The sequence below is a fragment of the Mugil cephalus genome, chromosome 6, assembly GCF_022458985.1.
Source record: "Mugil cephalus isolate CIBA_MC_2020 chromosome 6, CIBA_Mcephalus_1.1, whole genome shotgun sequence".
NCBI classification, from domain to species: Eukaryota; Metazoa; Chordata; class Actinopteri; order Mugiliformes; family Mugilidae; genus Mugil; species Mugil cephalus.
The window spans coordinates 14,317,783-14,332,171 of NC_061775.1; the positions used below are offsets into that span (position 1 = coordinate 14,317,783).

General features: G+C 39.6%; 1 protein-coding gene across 1 annotated transcript in view; it reads right to left on the bottom strand.

The window, feature by feature from the left end:
• The window catches only part of LOC125009939 (inactive N-acetylated-alpha-linked acidic dipeptidase-like protein 2), a 284,469-nt gene that overhangs the window by 209,087 nt on the left and 60,993 nt on the right, over nt 1–14,389 (bottom strand). The window contains exons 5-6 of the mRNA XM_047588201.1: nt 5,750–5,869; nt 409–541 (exon numbers count right to left, since the gene is read on the bottom strand). Of these exons, the coding sequence (XP_047444157.1) occupies nt 409–541; nt 5,750–5,869 (253 nt within the window). The remainder of the gene's footprint in view (nt 1–408; nt 542–5,749; nt 5,870–14,389) is intronic.

Consider the following 14,389-nt stretch of genomic DNA (forward strand, 5'->3'; position numbering starts at 1 on the left):
GCTCTATTTTAATCTTATATTAGCAATTTTTACACAGTTCATACTTTTTCTGTTGGCTCTATCCATTATTTTTTACCCTTTATCAATCTATTGTATATTATATATATTACATAGTGTCATATACTCTTTGTATCAGCTTGCTGGTGATGCTCTCGTCTCATCCTCTCCTCCCTTGTCTCCTCCCCAAATTTTTAGTTGCCGCTGTGGTCGCTTGCTCGAAGGATTTAAGGCTCTGGGTTTTGTAAAGTCTTTTGAGCAATTTGTCAGTGACTCTTTGTAAATGATTCTGAATCAGCTGAATTCCACGCTACATCAGACACATACTAATGAAATGTTTTCAAGGGTAACCATTACGCATGTCTGAGAAGGAGCAATGCAACGTTAGTGAAGACATGTGGAGTCACTCACCAGTGGCGGGGTTTCCTCCAGGGTTTAGATTGACTCTAAAGGCTTGACGCCAGGTGTGTCGTCCAGGGGGAGCGTCACAGGGGTCAATGTAAAGGAGAGCACCTCCAAAACCCAACTCAGACAGCAGGGAAAGCTAAACACAAACATACAAAGATATGGTGAGAAATGGCATGATCATACAAATACCCAAGTCAATGGCAAGTGGACAAATTGAGCTGAACAAGTGGCTTCCTCAATTCTTCATTTTTAAGAACCGTGGTGTGTGTGTCTCTGACATACCAGTGGCTTTGTCAAAATGTCAGTCTTTAATGAGAATGTGTGTAATTTTTTTGGGTATCAATTTACTGTAATAGGGTACAGTAGGTAATAGTTAACAATGCTTATAGGTAGAGGCTGCACAAAACTATTATTTGGTGGAAGTGGAGTTGATGTCGACTAACTGATTACGTCACTGATGAAGGAGGCGACCACCAAAAATGCTTGTGGAATGCACTATATGCGGCACAAAGGGGGCACAGGCCTAAACGGAGCAGCTTAAAGGGGGAAATTATTTGGAGTCGCATTTTCTTTATTCAGCAGCTGCATGTGTAAATGATGTGATCAATAACAGAGGCGCCCCTCCGCTCCTTTGCGGTGGTGGAGGACCTCCTGTTTTAGGTTCAGCTCTCTGCTTCACACTAGCTGGTGGGACTTGCTCAGCTTCACCGGGCCATGCTGCCTCCAAATATTTTTTTATATTTGATGTTGTTTTTAAAGCTAGATAGGACTTTGTCTCCAACACAGAATAGTGAAGTCAAAATAGTGTTGGTATTTCCACCTAGAAAACGTACATCGCTCTCCTCGCTCCGTTGTTGTTGTTGCTTTGTGTCCCCGCGTGGTAGTACACGTAAGTTGTCCTCATGCTGAAAACGTGACTCATGAAAATGGGACAGTGACTTGGATGAGTAACTTCCATCAATGTGTCACAATCTTATTCTCTGTGCAGTGAGCGAGCGCAGATTACATGTGCTGACGATGGAAAACAAAAAAAAAAAATGCAGTGGGCAAGGTGCGGGCTAAATATAATTAGCCAGGCCCCAAATTGCGCAGCAAAGATTTACATGATATTATCATATGCACATTCATATGCACATTTTTAACACGATATTGAATTTTTTTATTTTTTTTTAATACCAGGATTATTGTTAATACTGGTATACTGCAACAGCCCGTCAATCAATCTGGACCCACTGGTTACTCTCAGCCTTTCCAAGTACCACTCACAGTCCTGGAAAGTGGTGACGGTACATATTGACATAATATATCACAGTTTATTCCATCATTGTCAAAAACAAGCATACACAAACTGCCAGTCAGAGTTAACTCATGTCGATGGTTTTGCCTCCAGCTAAGCCCCACCCACTAAAAGACAGCAACCATGACAGAGCTAACAATAAATAAATAAAACCAGTCCCTTATGCTGAGGACTGCCGGCTCATACTGCCAGCTGCAAATATGTACAGCCTGTAAAACAACAGGCTGTCTCTCAGCACTATCAATAGCGTTTACCAGTGTGTTGTAAGATGAGATTGAAAAAAAAAACAAAAAAAAAAAAACAACAGTATATCTCAAGCCTTTTCCATGTACTACAGCTAAAGCTCTAATATCTTTGACAATTGAAATCACCAGCCAATTGTTGCCTCACAACCTCTTTTTCTCTGTCACTGCAGGGTGTTTGGAGAAGTGGAGTAAAAAAAATAATAATAATAAAATAACTCCAACATCCTCAGCTCGTTCTGCAAGTGTGTGGTGGAGAGCACCATGACTTACTGCCACTGTGTGGCTCTGCAGCAGCAGAGTGGCAGGAAAGGAGGCTCAACAGCAGCTGGTGAAGTCTGCACAACGGACCATGGGCTGCAGCTCACCACCCATTCCAGACATCCACGCCAGCAGATGCTCAGATAGGGCGCTCTGCATCATGAGAGACCCCACCCACCCTGCACATGGGCCGTATGACCCCCCTGCCCTCTGGAAGAAGGCTCCGCAGCACGCGGGCAAGGACCACCCGACTGAATAACAGTTTTAACCACGACGCCGTAAGACTGATGAACTGGTCTACACAGCGGTGTCACTAACACCTGCTCATGCTGCACACTCCAACTGAAGCAGTTTCGGCCTAAAACGCTGCTACTGCTCCACTGCTGGAGTGAAACTAATCAACTAGTTTGCACAACCACTACTTACAGGTAGTAAATGACGAGCTGATTTACTGTCAGTGTTTTTACAGTTTATTAATATTACCGCGAACGCTGAGCACCAATACTATGCTGTCCTCCCTACAACAGCTGCCTATATGTTGGACGCTTCCAATCCAATATTCACCACAGAGAAGGAGGTACATTTATTCATACTAAAGTAACTTTGTATTGTCTTTTTGAAGGTAATATTTCCTCAGATGACGGCTGTTCATGATGATCAAAGGGTGCACTGTGACGGTGTTTATGTAGCCAGCATCGGTGACTGAACGGTTTTCTGCGTAGGAGGGATCGTGCTGCTGCAGCCGCCGCGGTGCAGAGCAGTATTTCACAGTTGTCCATGGGAGATGTAGTGTCCTTGTTTTTTATGACCGCAGATGACTATTTTATTGAATTTGTGACACCAGCCATGGTCATTCTGCTTTCATCACAACTCTGTCCTTCACTGCAAAACGGGGACAAAACACATACACGCACACACACACACACACACACACACACACACACACAGGCACACAGGAGCCAGGAATGTCCACTGGCAACCACCCGTGAGCTACAAAGAAATGGGTGAAGAGAGAATCGCTTTAAACGTGGCTGGGGCAGAAAAGAGGAAGCAGAAAAGAGATCATCCCGTTGTTGTTCAACGGTGTTTACCTCTAATCACCCTTTTAGGACGATTGGACGTCATAGATCACAAGGAGCAGGAATAAATCCAATTTTGAGAATAAATGTGCTAGAACAATACATTAATATATGGTGCTATTCTGAACTGCGCAAAATTAGGTGATATTAATTAATGAAATCAAACGAGATAAAATATGATGATAAAAACAGGTATTATGTGTGTGTCAAATACGAATGTAGCTGTGTATGCGTAACATTGGGCCTGCAGTCACCGTCACACACTCATTAGCGCGAGTGCAAGGCTCATCAATCATTCTTCCCCACTTATATGTAAAGGGCAATCATTTCTCAAACCTGCTGACACACAGAGACATTATGGAGCACACATGATCAAATTTGTCACAAACTGTGGGTGAAGGGGGAAAAAGAAAAAAATGGGTCAGCAGCCTGTTGCTAGACGGGTCCCGTGTGAAAGGCGTTCGAGTCCGGGATAATGGATCGTCGAAAATCTCAATACAAACGCAGCATAGTGACCCCTCTTTAAACGTTGTCTCCCTTTTTTTTTTTTTTTTTTGTGGCAGCCTCCGTTTACTCTTGTTATGCCTCATTAGCATGTAATTTATCACCAACTTCACATTAAAAAGTAGAGTAACACTCAAAGGACAGGGTAAAGGAAACACCTACAAAAAACTATGTATATTTAAGTGAACGTCTGAGTTAACACTCCAGATATTTGGTAGTGGGTCACTGCTCCGTCTCTCTTTATTAAGCTGGTGGTCTTTGGGCTGAAAAATGTTGCAGATTTAGAGAAGAGATCTTGTGATCTTTAGTGCGCCAAACTTTTAAAATACACGGTACTGTAAAAAAAGATTCTGCCCAATGAAATTAATTATTTTCAAAGTAATGCTGGAGAAAAAAAATGGAGAATCGTGTGCAGTTAATTACATTCAGTGTTTTCAAGACAGGAGACTGTATTGGAAAGGTTGAAAGTTCCACACAAATACATATATACAAAAAAGACCTAAAAATCCTAAAATCTATGTGAAAGCTATTTTTTTAGTTAAAATTATAATGACACCTAACATGTTGTTACGGTAATTCTTTTATCAAAAATGACAGTCGCTGAAGTCTTGTTTCAAAGTTTTACTTGCAGCAAAGAGCCAATAAATGAACTGCAGCAAGTACAGAATCAGCTGACGATAGTGAGGTTGCATTCACTTTTATACAGTAGATCCTGTCCTAGAATGGAAACAACCTTGTTAGAGAGACATTGGAATTCAACGAGTCATAACAAATGTGCTGTAGGTTGAATGTCTCTATGCCTTATCTGCGGGACCTTTCTCCTACTATGTGGTGAAGTATTGAATATATGTGATTGGGCGATTCTGTCTCATAAATTCAGTTTTCTCTCTTGTAAGCAAAACACTTCTGAGCTGGCTTTTTGAAATATCATGTTTATGCTTTTATGACAAATCACTACAAACCACAGGTTCAGTTTTTAGCTTGTCCCAGAGATGTCCAACATAATCAGATGGTCTTCGTTAGCGGAGTCACTGAGATGTTAACAAGCTCAGATCTCTGAAATAATAGTAGTTCCAACCAAATCCCCCATTACTATTTTTTTTTTTTTCCCCCAGAGATTTCAACCATATGGTTATTCTTACAAGTTTGATAAATGCCGAAGTACATTTCTATCACTATTAGTTTTGTTTGTTCAGTGCACAAAGCAAGAACAATAAGACTTGGGATGTAGAGATGTTTTGCACTGTATCAGAATCCCAAAGATTTCCAAGATTTATCAAAATCAGAAATCTCCACAAATAGTTATTATACAGTACAACACCTGACTTGACATTTATTGAGTCACAGACACAACACATTTGCATTAGTAAAATTTCCACTACGGAATATTGTATAAGTCCTCATGGAGTTTGTAATCAGGTTAGTATAATTAAATTACCGTTGATTTAATGGAAAGTGAAGATAAATTTATGAGTAATTAACATGTAAGTGGATGTTTATGTTTTAATTAACTGGATTGGAATTCATATTTCCTCTGTCATCTTCTAATTGATGAGGAAAATGCTTTGCGTGGAGTGTGGCGCACGTCCAAGGTGAAACCGGCCTAATCAATCAATGCACTGCTTATGCTATTTCATACGAAGGCAAATGGATTAAGAAATCGTTGCTAAGGATGTGCAGATACACAAGTTATTAATGGGGGCTTCATATATATATATATATAATAGTGGTGCATGGAGCATAACAATCCATACGCAGCCAGCTGTGAATTTTTTATTTTTTATTTTTTCAAAGGGGATAGAGATATATTTGGATGTGGGTAAGTGAAAATACCTGAAATCATTTAATAAGCTAAGATATGAAAATCATATTAGAGTCGTACCTTGTACTATACTATACTAATACTCAGTGGAGCAGAGTACAGCAGCAGCAGCACTTTTGTCATTTTGATTTAACCTTACCTTGTATAGTAAAGGCGCTTGGCCCAGCTTGACCACTGCAATCTGGTTGGTGAGGTTCAGGGTGTCTTTGGCTCTCCTAAGGTCATCCACACTGCCGTACTGGACATCCACCACCTCCCCCTGGTGAGTAGAACACACAGTACACACTCTCAGGGATCAGTAGTTACCAAGTTAATTAATCAGACACAGGACAAAAAAAACAAAACAAGGAATAGACAAACAAGTATTGAGTTGAATGAAAACTTATAAAAGGTAGGAACGACGCAGGTAGTCCAAAAGACCAAAAGCAAGACAAAAATCAGAAAAGAAGGATCCACAAGGACAGAAACAGAACAGAAACGCAAAGGAACATGCAAATGAACAAAACAAGCAGATAACAAAATGGACTTGACAACCGCAAGGATGAAGGCATCGCACAGGTGAGACTTCTGAGGTTGGAAGAAGGGAAACCAATCACACAATCAAAGAAGGGAAAACACAGACAGGAAGTAATACAAGACGGGGTCACAGAAAATTTACATATACAATCTCATGAACGGAAAAAGGTTCTAAGGTTAATACCATGACACGATATCCATACCAAGTCAGTGTCAGTACTGTGATATGTAAATTATAGGCCACAACTGAATGGAATGGATGGAGATGATCACTTCTGCGATACAAACTGTCAGATAGTTGCTGATCCCTTTCCCTGCAGATGTTTGTAGGTGCACTTCATGTGACATTTAAGATATAGACTGAGTTTTGAGCAAAATTACCAAATAAATTATCAGTGTGCATGTAACCGTTCCTTAAGTATGTTTTACAATCGCCAGAAAGACACTAGAATACAATCTGATGACTTTACTGCACCCTAAAATCGCTCAAAGGCAAAGCGTATGTTCCACGCTCTCCTGAGGTCCTCCACACTTTCATAATGGACATCCATCATCCACAACTGGGGAGGAGAAATAGTGCACGCCCTTAGCAGTTACCAAATTCATAATAAATGCCGTTTAAGCAAATGTCTTTCCAAGATGTATGAAGGCAATACACCACCCAGATGTCAGTCGACATTTTTGTAAAGGATAACGCCCGACGAGACGTCCGACAGAATTAATGGACGCAGTGAAGTCCAGAGAGCTGACTCATTTCTCATTATGGACACCTCGAAGGGAATAGTCCTTCTCACACCACGGTCAGCAAAACCACATACAGTATATGCTGGACTGTGCTGAAACCAGTATGGAGTCGTACAGTGATGGCATGAAGGCTGGTCTACTTTGTCATGACTCATGTGACATTTAACATACATTATGAGCTCAAACCACTTTTGGTGGAGTGATCAAGTTTTGCTTTTTGTTGTTGTCTTTTTTTACATTCTGGACATTCGGGCTTCTCAAGTCAATTTTTGTGAGCATATATTTTTTGTTAACTTCCCAAACGTGTTCAAGCAATTTTCTTCCATTCTCTCAGTCTCTTAGACACAGATCTGTTGAACCACCTGAGACCCTGCGTCCTCATATGGGGACGTTAAGTTTTAGGTTTTATTGCATCTTAATCTGCTACATTCAAACCCATTGTCCTCATGAGTGGATGCTTTAATCTGCCATCTAGTGGTGGCAAAGGTGAAAACTTATTTATTCATGCTCATTAATGTTTCTAGTTTGATATGACGTGCATATTTAACAAATTTGCAATTTTTGCTAATGAGCAATTACTCGTTTGAAGACTTTGGGACTTCATGGTTTGCTAGTTTTATATTTTGTCACACATTTGTGACTTCTTTACAATATAAATAATGAAATAATCCTAATGTCCACATATGAGGACATTGTTTTGTTTCAAAGACTACTACTTCCTGTTCAAAGACGATGCTTCGTTTTTATCCTAATGATACCAAATAGGAGAAATTAAAAAAGCATAGCAAACAAAAAGCTGGGGTCTCAGAAGGTTAAAATATTGCATGGATACAAATTATGAACTGTGTCCACGTGTTGATTGCATTTATTTCTTTATTATTATTTTTCTTTCTTTTTTGTTTCGTTGGATATGTTACTTAAATGTTAAAAACAGATAAAAAATAGAATATATATATATATTGTGAGGAAAAAAATATTAATTATCAGTGTGCGTAATCATGTGAAGTAATCATTCATTAAGTAGATTTTAAAATCAATAGACAAAACACTACGGTAGAATATCATAACTTGACAGCAGATTACCATGGCAAAGTGTTTGCACGTGTGCATGTTTGTGCAAGCGTGTGCCTTTGCATATGTGTGTGTGTCTGTATGTTGTCGTCTCCCAAATTAAAGTGACCTACAAGTAGTGGAGGAAAGTCAAAGCACTACTTTTTGGGGTCTCTCTCATTCTTCTGTTGTTCTCTCTCTTTCACCCCTCTCTTAAACACCCTCCCTCCCCTCACTGCATCACCTGGGCCCGATTCATTTTTCATGTGGCCTGGGGGCTGGTGTAACACATCGCTGCAGTGGGGGGGAAGAAAAGCGAGCGAATGGTGGAGAGTAGCCCGAGAGTGCGAATGATAGAAAGAGAAGAGGAAGATCTCTCTGCATCTGGGGAACTCAGGAGGAAAAGAAGGAGAGAGATTTATCACCACTGCCTGCATTTGCATCATAAAAGTCTTCCATTTAAACTGCAGGCCACGGGACGGGACAAGACACAGCACGTTGTAACACAGGAGCGTTTCTATGTGTGCCGGCGTGGTGCTGCTTGAACTAGATCCATCTCTCTTTCCTCTTTCATCTTGGCGATGTAATGAAATTAACGATGTAAGTGTCCTCTGTCTGGATGAAACTGCGAACACCATCATTCTCCCGATGATGAGATAAGACGACGATTTTTAATTTTTAATTTATTTTATTTTTTTTTAGTTTTAACTAAGCCTGTCATTCACACAGAGATTTGGTTTCCATTTTTCCCCCCAAGGATGATATCTAGACTAATACAGCTTGATGGGCCGCGTCCAATAACTTCTACTACTTTCATCCTATGAATTAATAAATATGCAGTTTATATAGCAGAAATACATTTATGTATTTTAAAACAGCATATCCATCATGGGAGAACTCCAGCTCTTATTGAAAGTCACCCTAATCAAATGGTTCTGTGTGCGTAAGCAGCTTTTCTGGCGGAGTGAGTCGCGCTTTCTCGTGCTTACTCGCAGCCTACAAAATCATCATCAAATCACTGAAGATACATCCACACTTTTATTAGAACAGAAAAGGAAAGAAATTTGAAACCCGAAAATGAGTGGGCTCCGTAATTACCTGAGATGGAAATCATATCTAAATGGCTACATGTCTTCAGAATGACACATTCTGGATCCTCTGTCAACCCTAGGAGTACATGATATTAGTCTATTTGATTAACTCAGAAAGTTATTCATATCTTTTGAAGTCTTCAACAAGTTTTTCCAGGCCAAGGACCCCCAAACTGATAAAGGAGATGGAAGCGCTGACCCCTTACTACATATGTGCATAAAATAATATAGTGTTTTATATTAAACTGGGCCTATTGCCATGTATGAACACACCTTGTTATTGTGCATTCAATACTAAGCTCTTCAAAGCTGTTGGCACCGCAGCAGTCATGGGGTCCTACTCTTTGTGTGCTTGGTTGTGATTGAACCAGAGAGAGCTCCAATGTGTTGCTGAATGTGTGCGTTTCTGACTGAAAGATAAAACCTTCCGCCGCCATCAATCCATTACTTTATGGTGGATTCATGTTAATGTCTACATTTGAAAGAAATATGAAAAAAAATATACATGAAAAATGGCTTGATCGACCCAAATTTCGACGACCACCTGCAGTAGTTCCGCAAAACACCTGGGGATCATGGACCCCCAGATGAAGAATTGTATTATACTGTATTCTCTAAAAATTACTATGACTTCATTTGTTGTACCAAATGGGGGAACGTTGCTCTTATTTTGTCTCGTTGTTATGTGTCTCTCCGTTTTCTCGCTTGCAGATGCTTGCTGCATGGTTAGCTCTAGGCAAGCAAAAAAAAAAAAAAAATAAGACTAAATAAATAAATAAATGGGGAGAAGATTATGGTTTGGGGTGAAAATACACCCTTTCAAAATATATAGCACAGGCACAAAAGTTGACGCCACTTGAAATACCTGATTTCAAAGACACAAATAAGCACGAAAAAAAAAAGGAGAACATTTTCAGTATTTCAGCTGGTTGACTGCCTCCCCAGACTCAATTGAACTGCGCACCACTTAAAAGCCTGAAGTGAGCGAGCCTGAACTACAACTTTTTAGTCCATCTTAGCGACTTAGCGACAGGTTAATAAACCCCCCGAAGGACTCGTGCTATTTGTCACAAGTAGCTTGTGATACATGGAGACTTGATTTATCCACAAATATACTTTCTCTTTCCCAACGCAGAGAGAGCGCGAAGGAGAAGAAGAAAAACAGCTATTTAGGGGGTAGAGAAAGGAGGTCATGGATTGTTTCTGCAGTCTGCTGGCTGAAGGCTGCTCAAACCCTGTAATTAACTCTTATCACATCACAAGTAAATAATGCGCTATCACTGTGACACTGTCATTAAGTCAGACAACAAGGAGGCTGAAAGGGGTCACTGTTGGGAAAGCCATGCAGGAAATTCTCACAGGGTCCACACTGCTGCACAATGATAAAACAAAAAAAAAAAAAAAAAAAACACTTTTTGGATGACGGAATAAGATAATCAGAATGCTCTTTATGATTTTCCCTTTAATTAAAAATTTACAATTCATGTGTCACGCATTTGCTCGTACTGGGACAGGGACCAGTCGTAGGCCAGTGTGTGCCTCACTGCTCGACCACCAAAATGAGCATCTAATATTCTACAAAGCACATTTATGTCCCTTTATTAATTATATAATTATGTCATATTACAGCACAGCGAGGGAACCTTTTTTCTCATGACAGCCTTTCCTGGAGCCTCCGCCTGTGCTCAGTTGTTTGAAAAATCCACAGGATGTGAAGGATGAATGGAGTCTTGCTGCTTAGCCTGACACGCAGACCAAAATGAATTCAATAGGTGATTGCTGCTAGGTTTGTCAGTGTTGCGAGAGCTGTCCGAACTGAGATATCATTATATATTCAACGTACTAAAAAATTGCTGAAGAAAACAAGGGAAGGTAAAGTTGCCTAAGCTTTTCTGATATATAGAAAAAAACAACACTTTTTCTTGTGAAATTGTTTGCTCATGATCATTAAAACCAAGTTAGCTCCCTCAATAACATGGATTACCATTGGCGTGACTTCTCCTCATTAGGGTTATGCAGCTATAATATTTAAAAGACAGATATTTAAAAGATTTACCTGTCTTTTGCATACAGGTATTTGTATCAATAGTTATTCATATATGTATCTTTCATCTATGCAAACTGGCATAGGGAATTACATCATAAATTACTCAGCAGTTTTACATTAAGTCCCACTAAGCTGCTGAATAATTTTACATGTTTTTATGATTATCTGGTCCTTGGGAACCTCTGTTAAAGGAGCAGTGCGACTGAAGGAAAAGAAAATGCCATAATTATGCCATCTTGACGCGTCTATCTGTCCTTTTTATGCGTTATGTGGCCACAATACTGCAAATGTATTCTCATGCAAATCATAATAGATGACTTTGTTTAACTACGGAGCACATGGGCTCAATATTTTCATATTGAACATCTTTTTTTCTTCATTTCTACGAGGTTGAGTTCATATTAGCAGAAGCCATGACCACAACCAGTTCCTAAGTAATGATAATTAACTTCATTAGAGATTTTAAAGCTTACCCTGTTTAACACATTGCAGCTGATGACGGTCTAGGCAGCTTAAGTGTCTGGTTAATTGCAACCTTCTTGTTATTACCTCATTTATTATACTGAAGGACAGTATCGCACATGCCGTAAGCGCCATTTCTGTTCTAGTATTTAATATGAAAGGAATACGCCTATTACAAGAAGAACATTTTGTGTGTTACAGTAAGATGCATTTTTGTACTTCTTTTAGATTATTAAAAGTGCATGGATTTTCAGACTGAATGGCCAGACTGCTTACAATGTCCAAAAACACATTCTCCTTTTTTTTTTTCATAGAAACAATGTACATTGCAATGGTCTGAAGTTACCACGTTGCTATGTAAGTCCGTAAACTATTTACTTTCTGCACCATTTTACTCATTCGCCTACCTTGCATATTCTCATATATTCTTAGAGCCGGGACCAAATGGTCATGACGCTCTATAGGGAGAGGTGCATCTTGCTTCAGTTGATGGATAACACCCTCTAGTGAAAGGGTACTGTACCAGGAGAATTTTATGTACTTCGTAGACATTCCTGTCACCTGAGATGCTGCTACTTGTGTATTTTCTCTCTGTTCCGTCCTCGCAAATCCCACCGCTCCTATGGCAGCTGGGTTTGTCTCAGTTGTAGTTTCCCCACATCTGTTGCTGCTCTTGGTTTCTGGTTATTAACCACCGAGCAATGAAGCCCATTGAAACATTCCAATTGATGGAATTGGCTTGGAAAAAAAAGAGGAGAAAAAATAATACAAAACAGATCCAGGGTCTGATTTTGTGCAAAAAGTTACATTACAGCGTGCAAGGACAGAAATAACACGAGCAATTCATATGCAGCTAAATGTGAGTCTAAGAGGAGCCAGTGTGGCATCACCCACTGATGATTTATGCACTGCATCATGGTCCAAAGGAGAGAGATTTGAGTGGGTAGAGGTGGAGACAAATTGGTTGCAAATGGTAACTTTACAGCAAATAAACAGCTAACCAGACTTAATATTCACCTGGATGTTGAAATAAAGTTACATGCTGAGCTGGAGCTCGTTTATTGGAATCGAAAATATTTCTATTACTATTCTTCTTAAAACAGGATTGGCTATGGGCTGTAATATTGACATTTGGCTGCATTTCAGGAGATCCTGAAGATACCTGCACTGGATGGTCCGAAAAAGCAAAAAGTCCGGGTCAAGGCAATACAATCATGTTCAATAGTGTTAAAGGGACATGTATAGTGTAACTATTGTGTAACTATAGTGTAATGAAGGTAGGGATATGTGCAGCAGTTATTAAGAGAGATATGCAATGTCCTCATGTGCAATGGTGCCAATGGGAAATGTGTAATACAATCAATACTGTGGAATCTGGAATCTGTGGAATCTTGTGTGACAGTGGCAGAGGGACAAAGGGATATTTGCAATATGATCATGTTTGAATTTTAATTAATGCTTGGTTCCATGTCTTGGTCCCCCAGCTTTTGTCTGAGTCTGTGCACTATTTGTTGTCGCGAGTGCGTAGCCGTGTGGTTATAATCTCTCATATTTATGTGTAAACGTTCATTAATACGAACTGTCGCATTTTAAAAATCAGTCAGTCAATCAATCAAGATGAGAAGACCGGCAGTGGTGATGAGCCAGTACAATGACAATGACTTGTCTGAGCGCATGCTGGGCTTTTATCGTCTGTCAAACAGGACCCAGTAGTAGATGTCACATGTAATTACTCACTTTTTTGACATTGCCATCACTGACTCTGGGATCCAATACAAGCCTGGAATTAGCACTCAACAGGCCAGCAAAGGACAGTACAACAGTACCTGGACTTCAAGTAGTACCTGGTTGAAGAGTTGATAAATAGAACAGAACCTGACAGAAGTGCTGAAGACGCTGAAGAAGAGTATGAGCCACAAACCAAAACGAAGATTCCACAACCAGAAAAGATGTCAAGCATGTAAAACGATGCAAAGTCTGGGTTCTATAAGGAAGACTCATGTGATATGTACCAAAGATGTTCCTCTGTGTTACCAATAACTCAAACTGTTTCCAGGATGATCACTGTTAAACACGCAAAAGGAAGAAATGGAAGGAATGAAGAACAAAAATAAAATCATCTACAGTAAACACAGGTGCATCTCCCAGAGTTTTACAGTAGTTACTAATCAAAAACAGCAACACACAAACTACTGAAACAATCTTCAATCACTGTCAGGAATCCGTCTGTTGGGAACTTATTATTGCTTAATTGGCATCTTTGTTAGACATGTATAATAATAATAAAACTCAAGTCAACATTCTGCAACGCATGAGTTCAGATAACTAAACAGTTACAAACTATTAAGCTTCAAACCTGCACTCCAGAAATCCAATGGGTGACATCACAGGCATTTGCCCAGTATTAACAATTTCCAATTAATGTTAAATGCACACACACACTTACAGTCCCAACAGTGCAACAAGTCTATCCTGACTGATATGTCGCCATGATAGTATTTCAGGGTCTAGTATAATTTACTAAATTAACATCAAAGAGTATTAAAGACTCAAACCTAGTCTACTCTCTCTGGCCATGGAAAATGTATACAATCGTTAATAGCACTTTACGTGTCCTGCTTTTTGGGGAAATTCCAAAGGAATAAGGCTTCATTTATTAAATGAGTATTTACTTGGGAATAAATGGAACAGTTAATTCAAGGACACATCTCTGGCATCAAAACAAAAAGCACATGTAATTACAGTTGCCTCGCAAGTTTGTTCTCTTCTGTATTCAAATCCAAATTACACTGCACTTTTCAGGTGGTGCCCTTGTAAATATGGAACTTAATAAAGAGACATACATCCGTCCTCTGACGTATTGACGTGC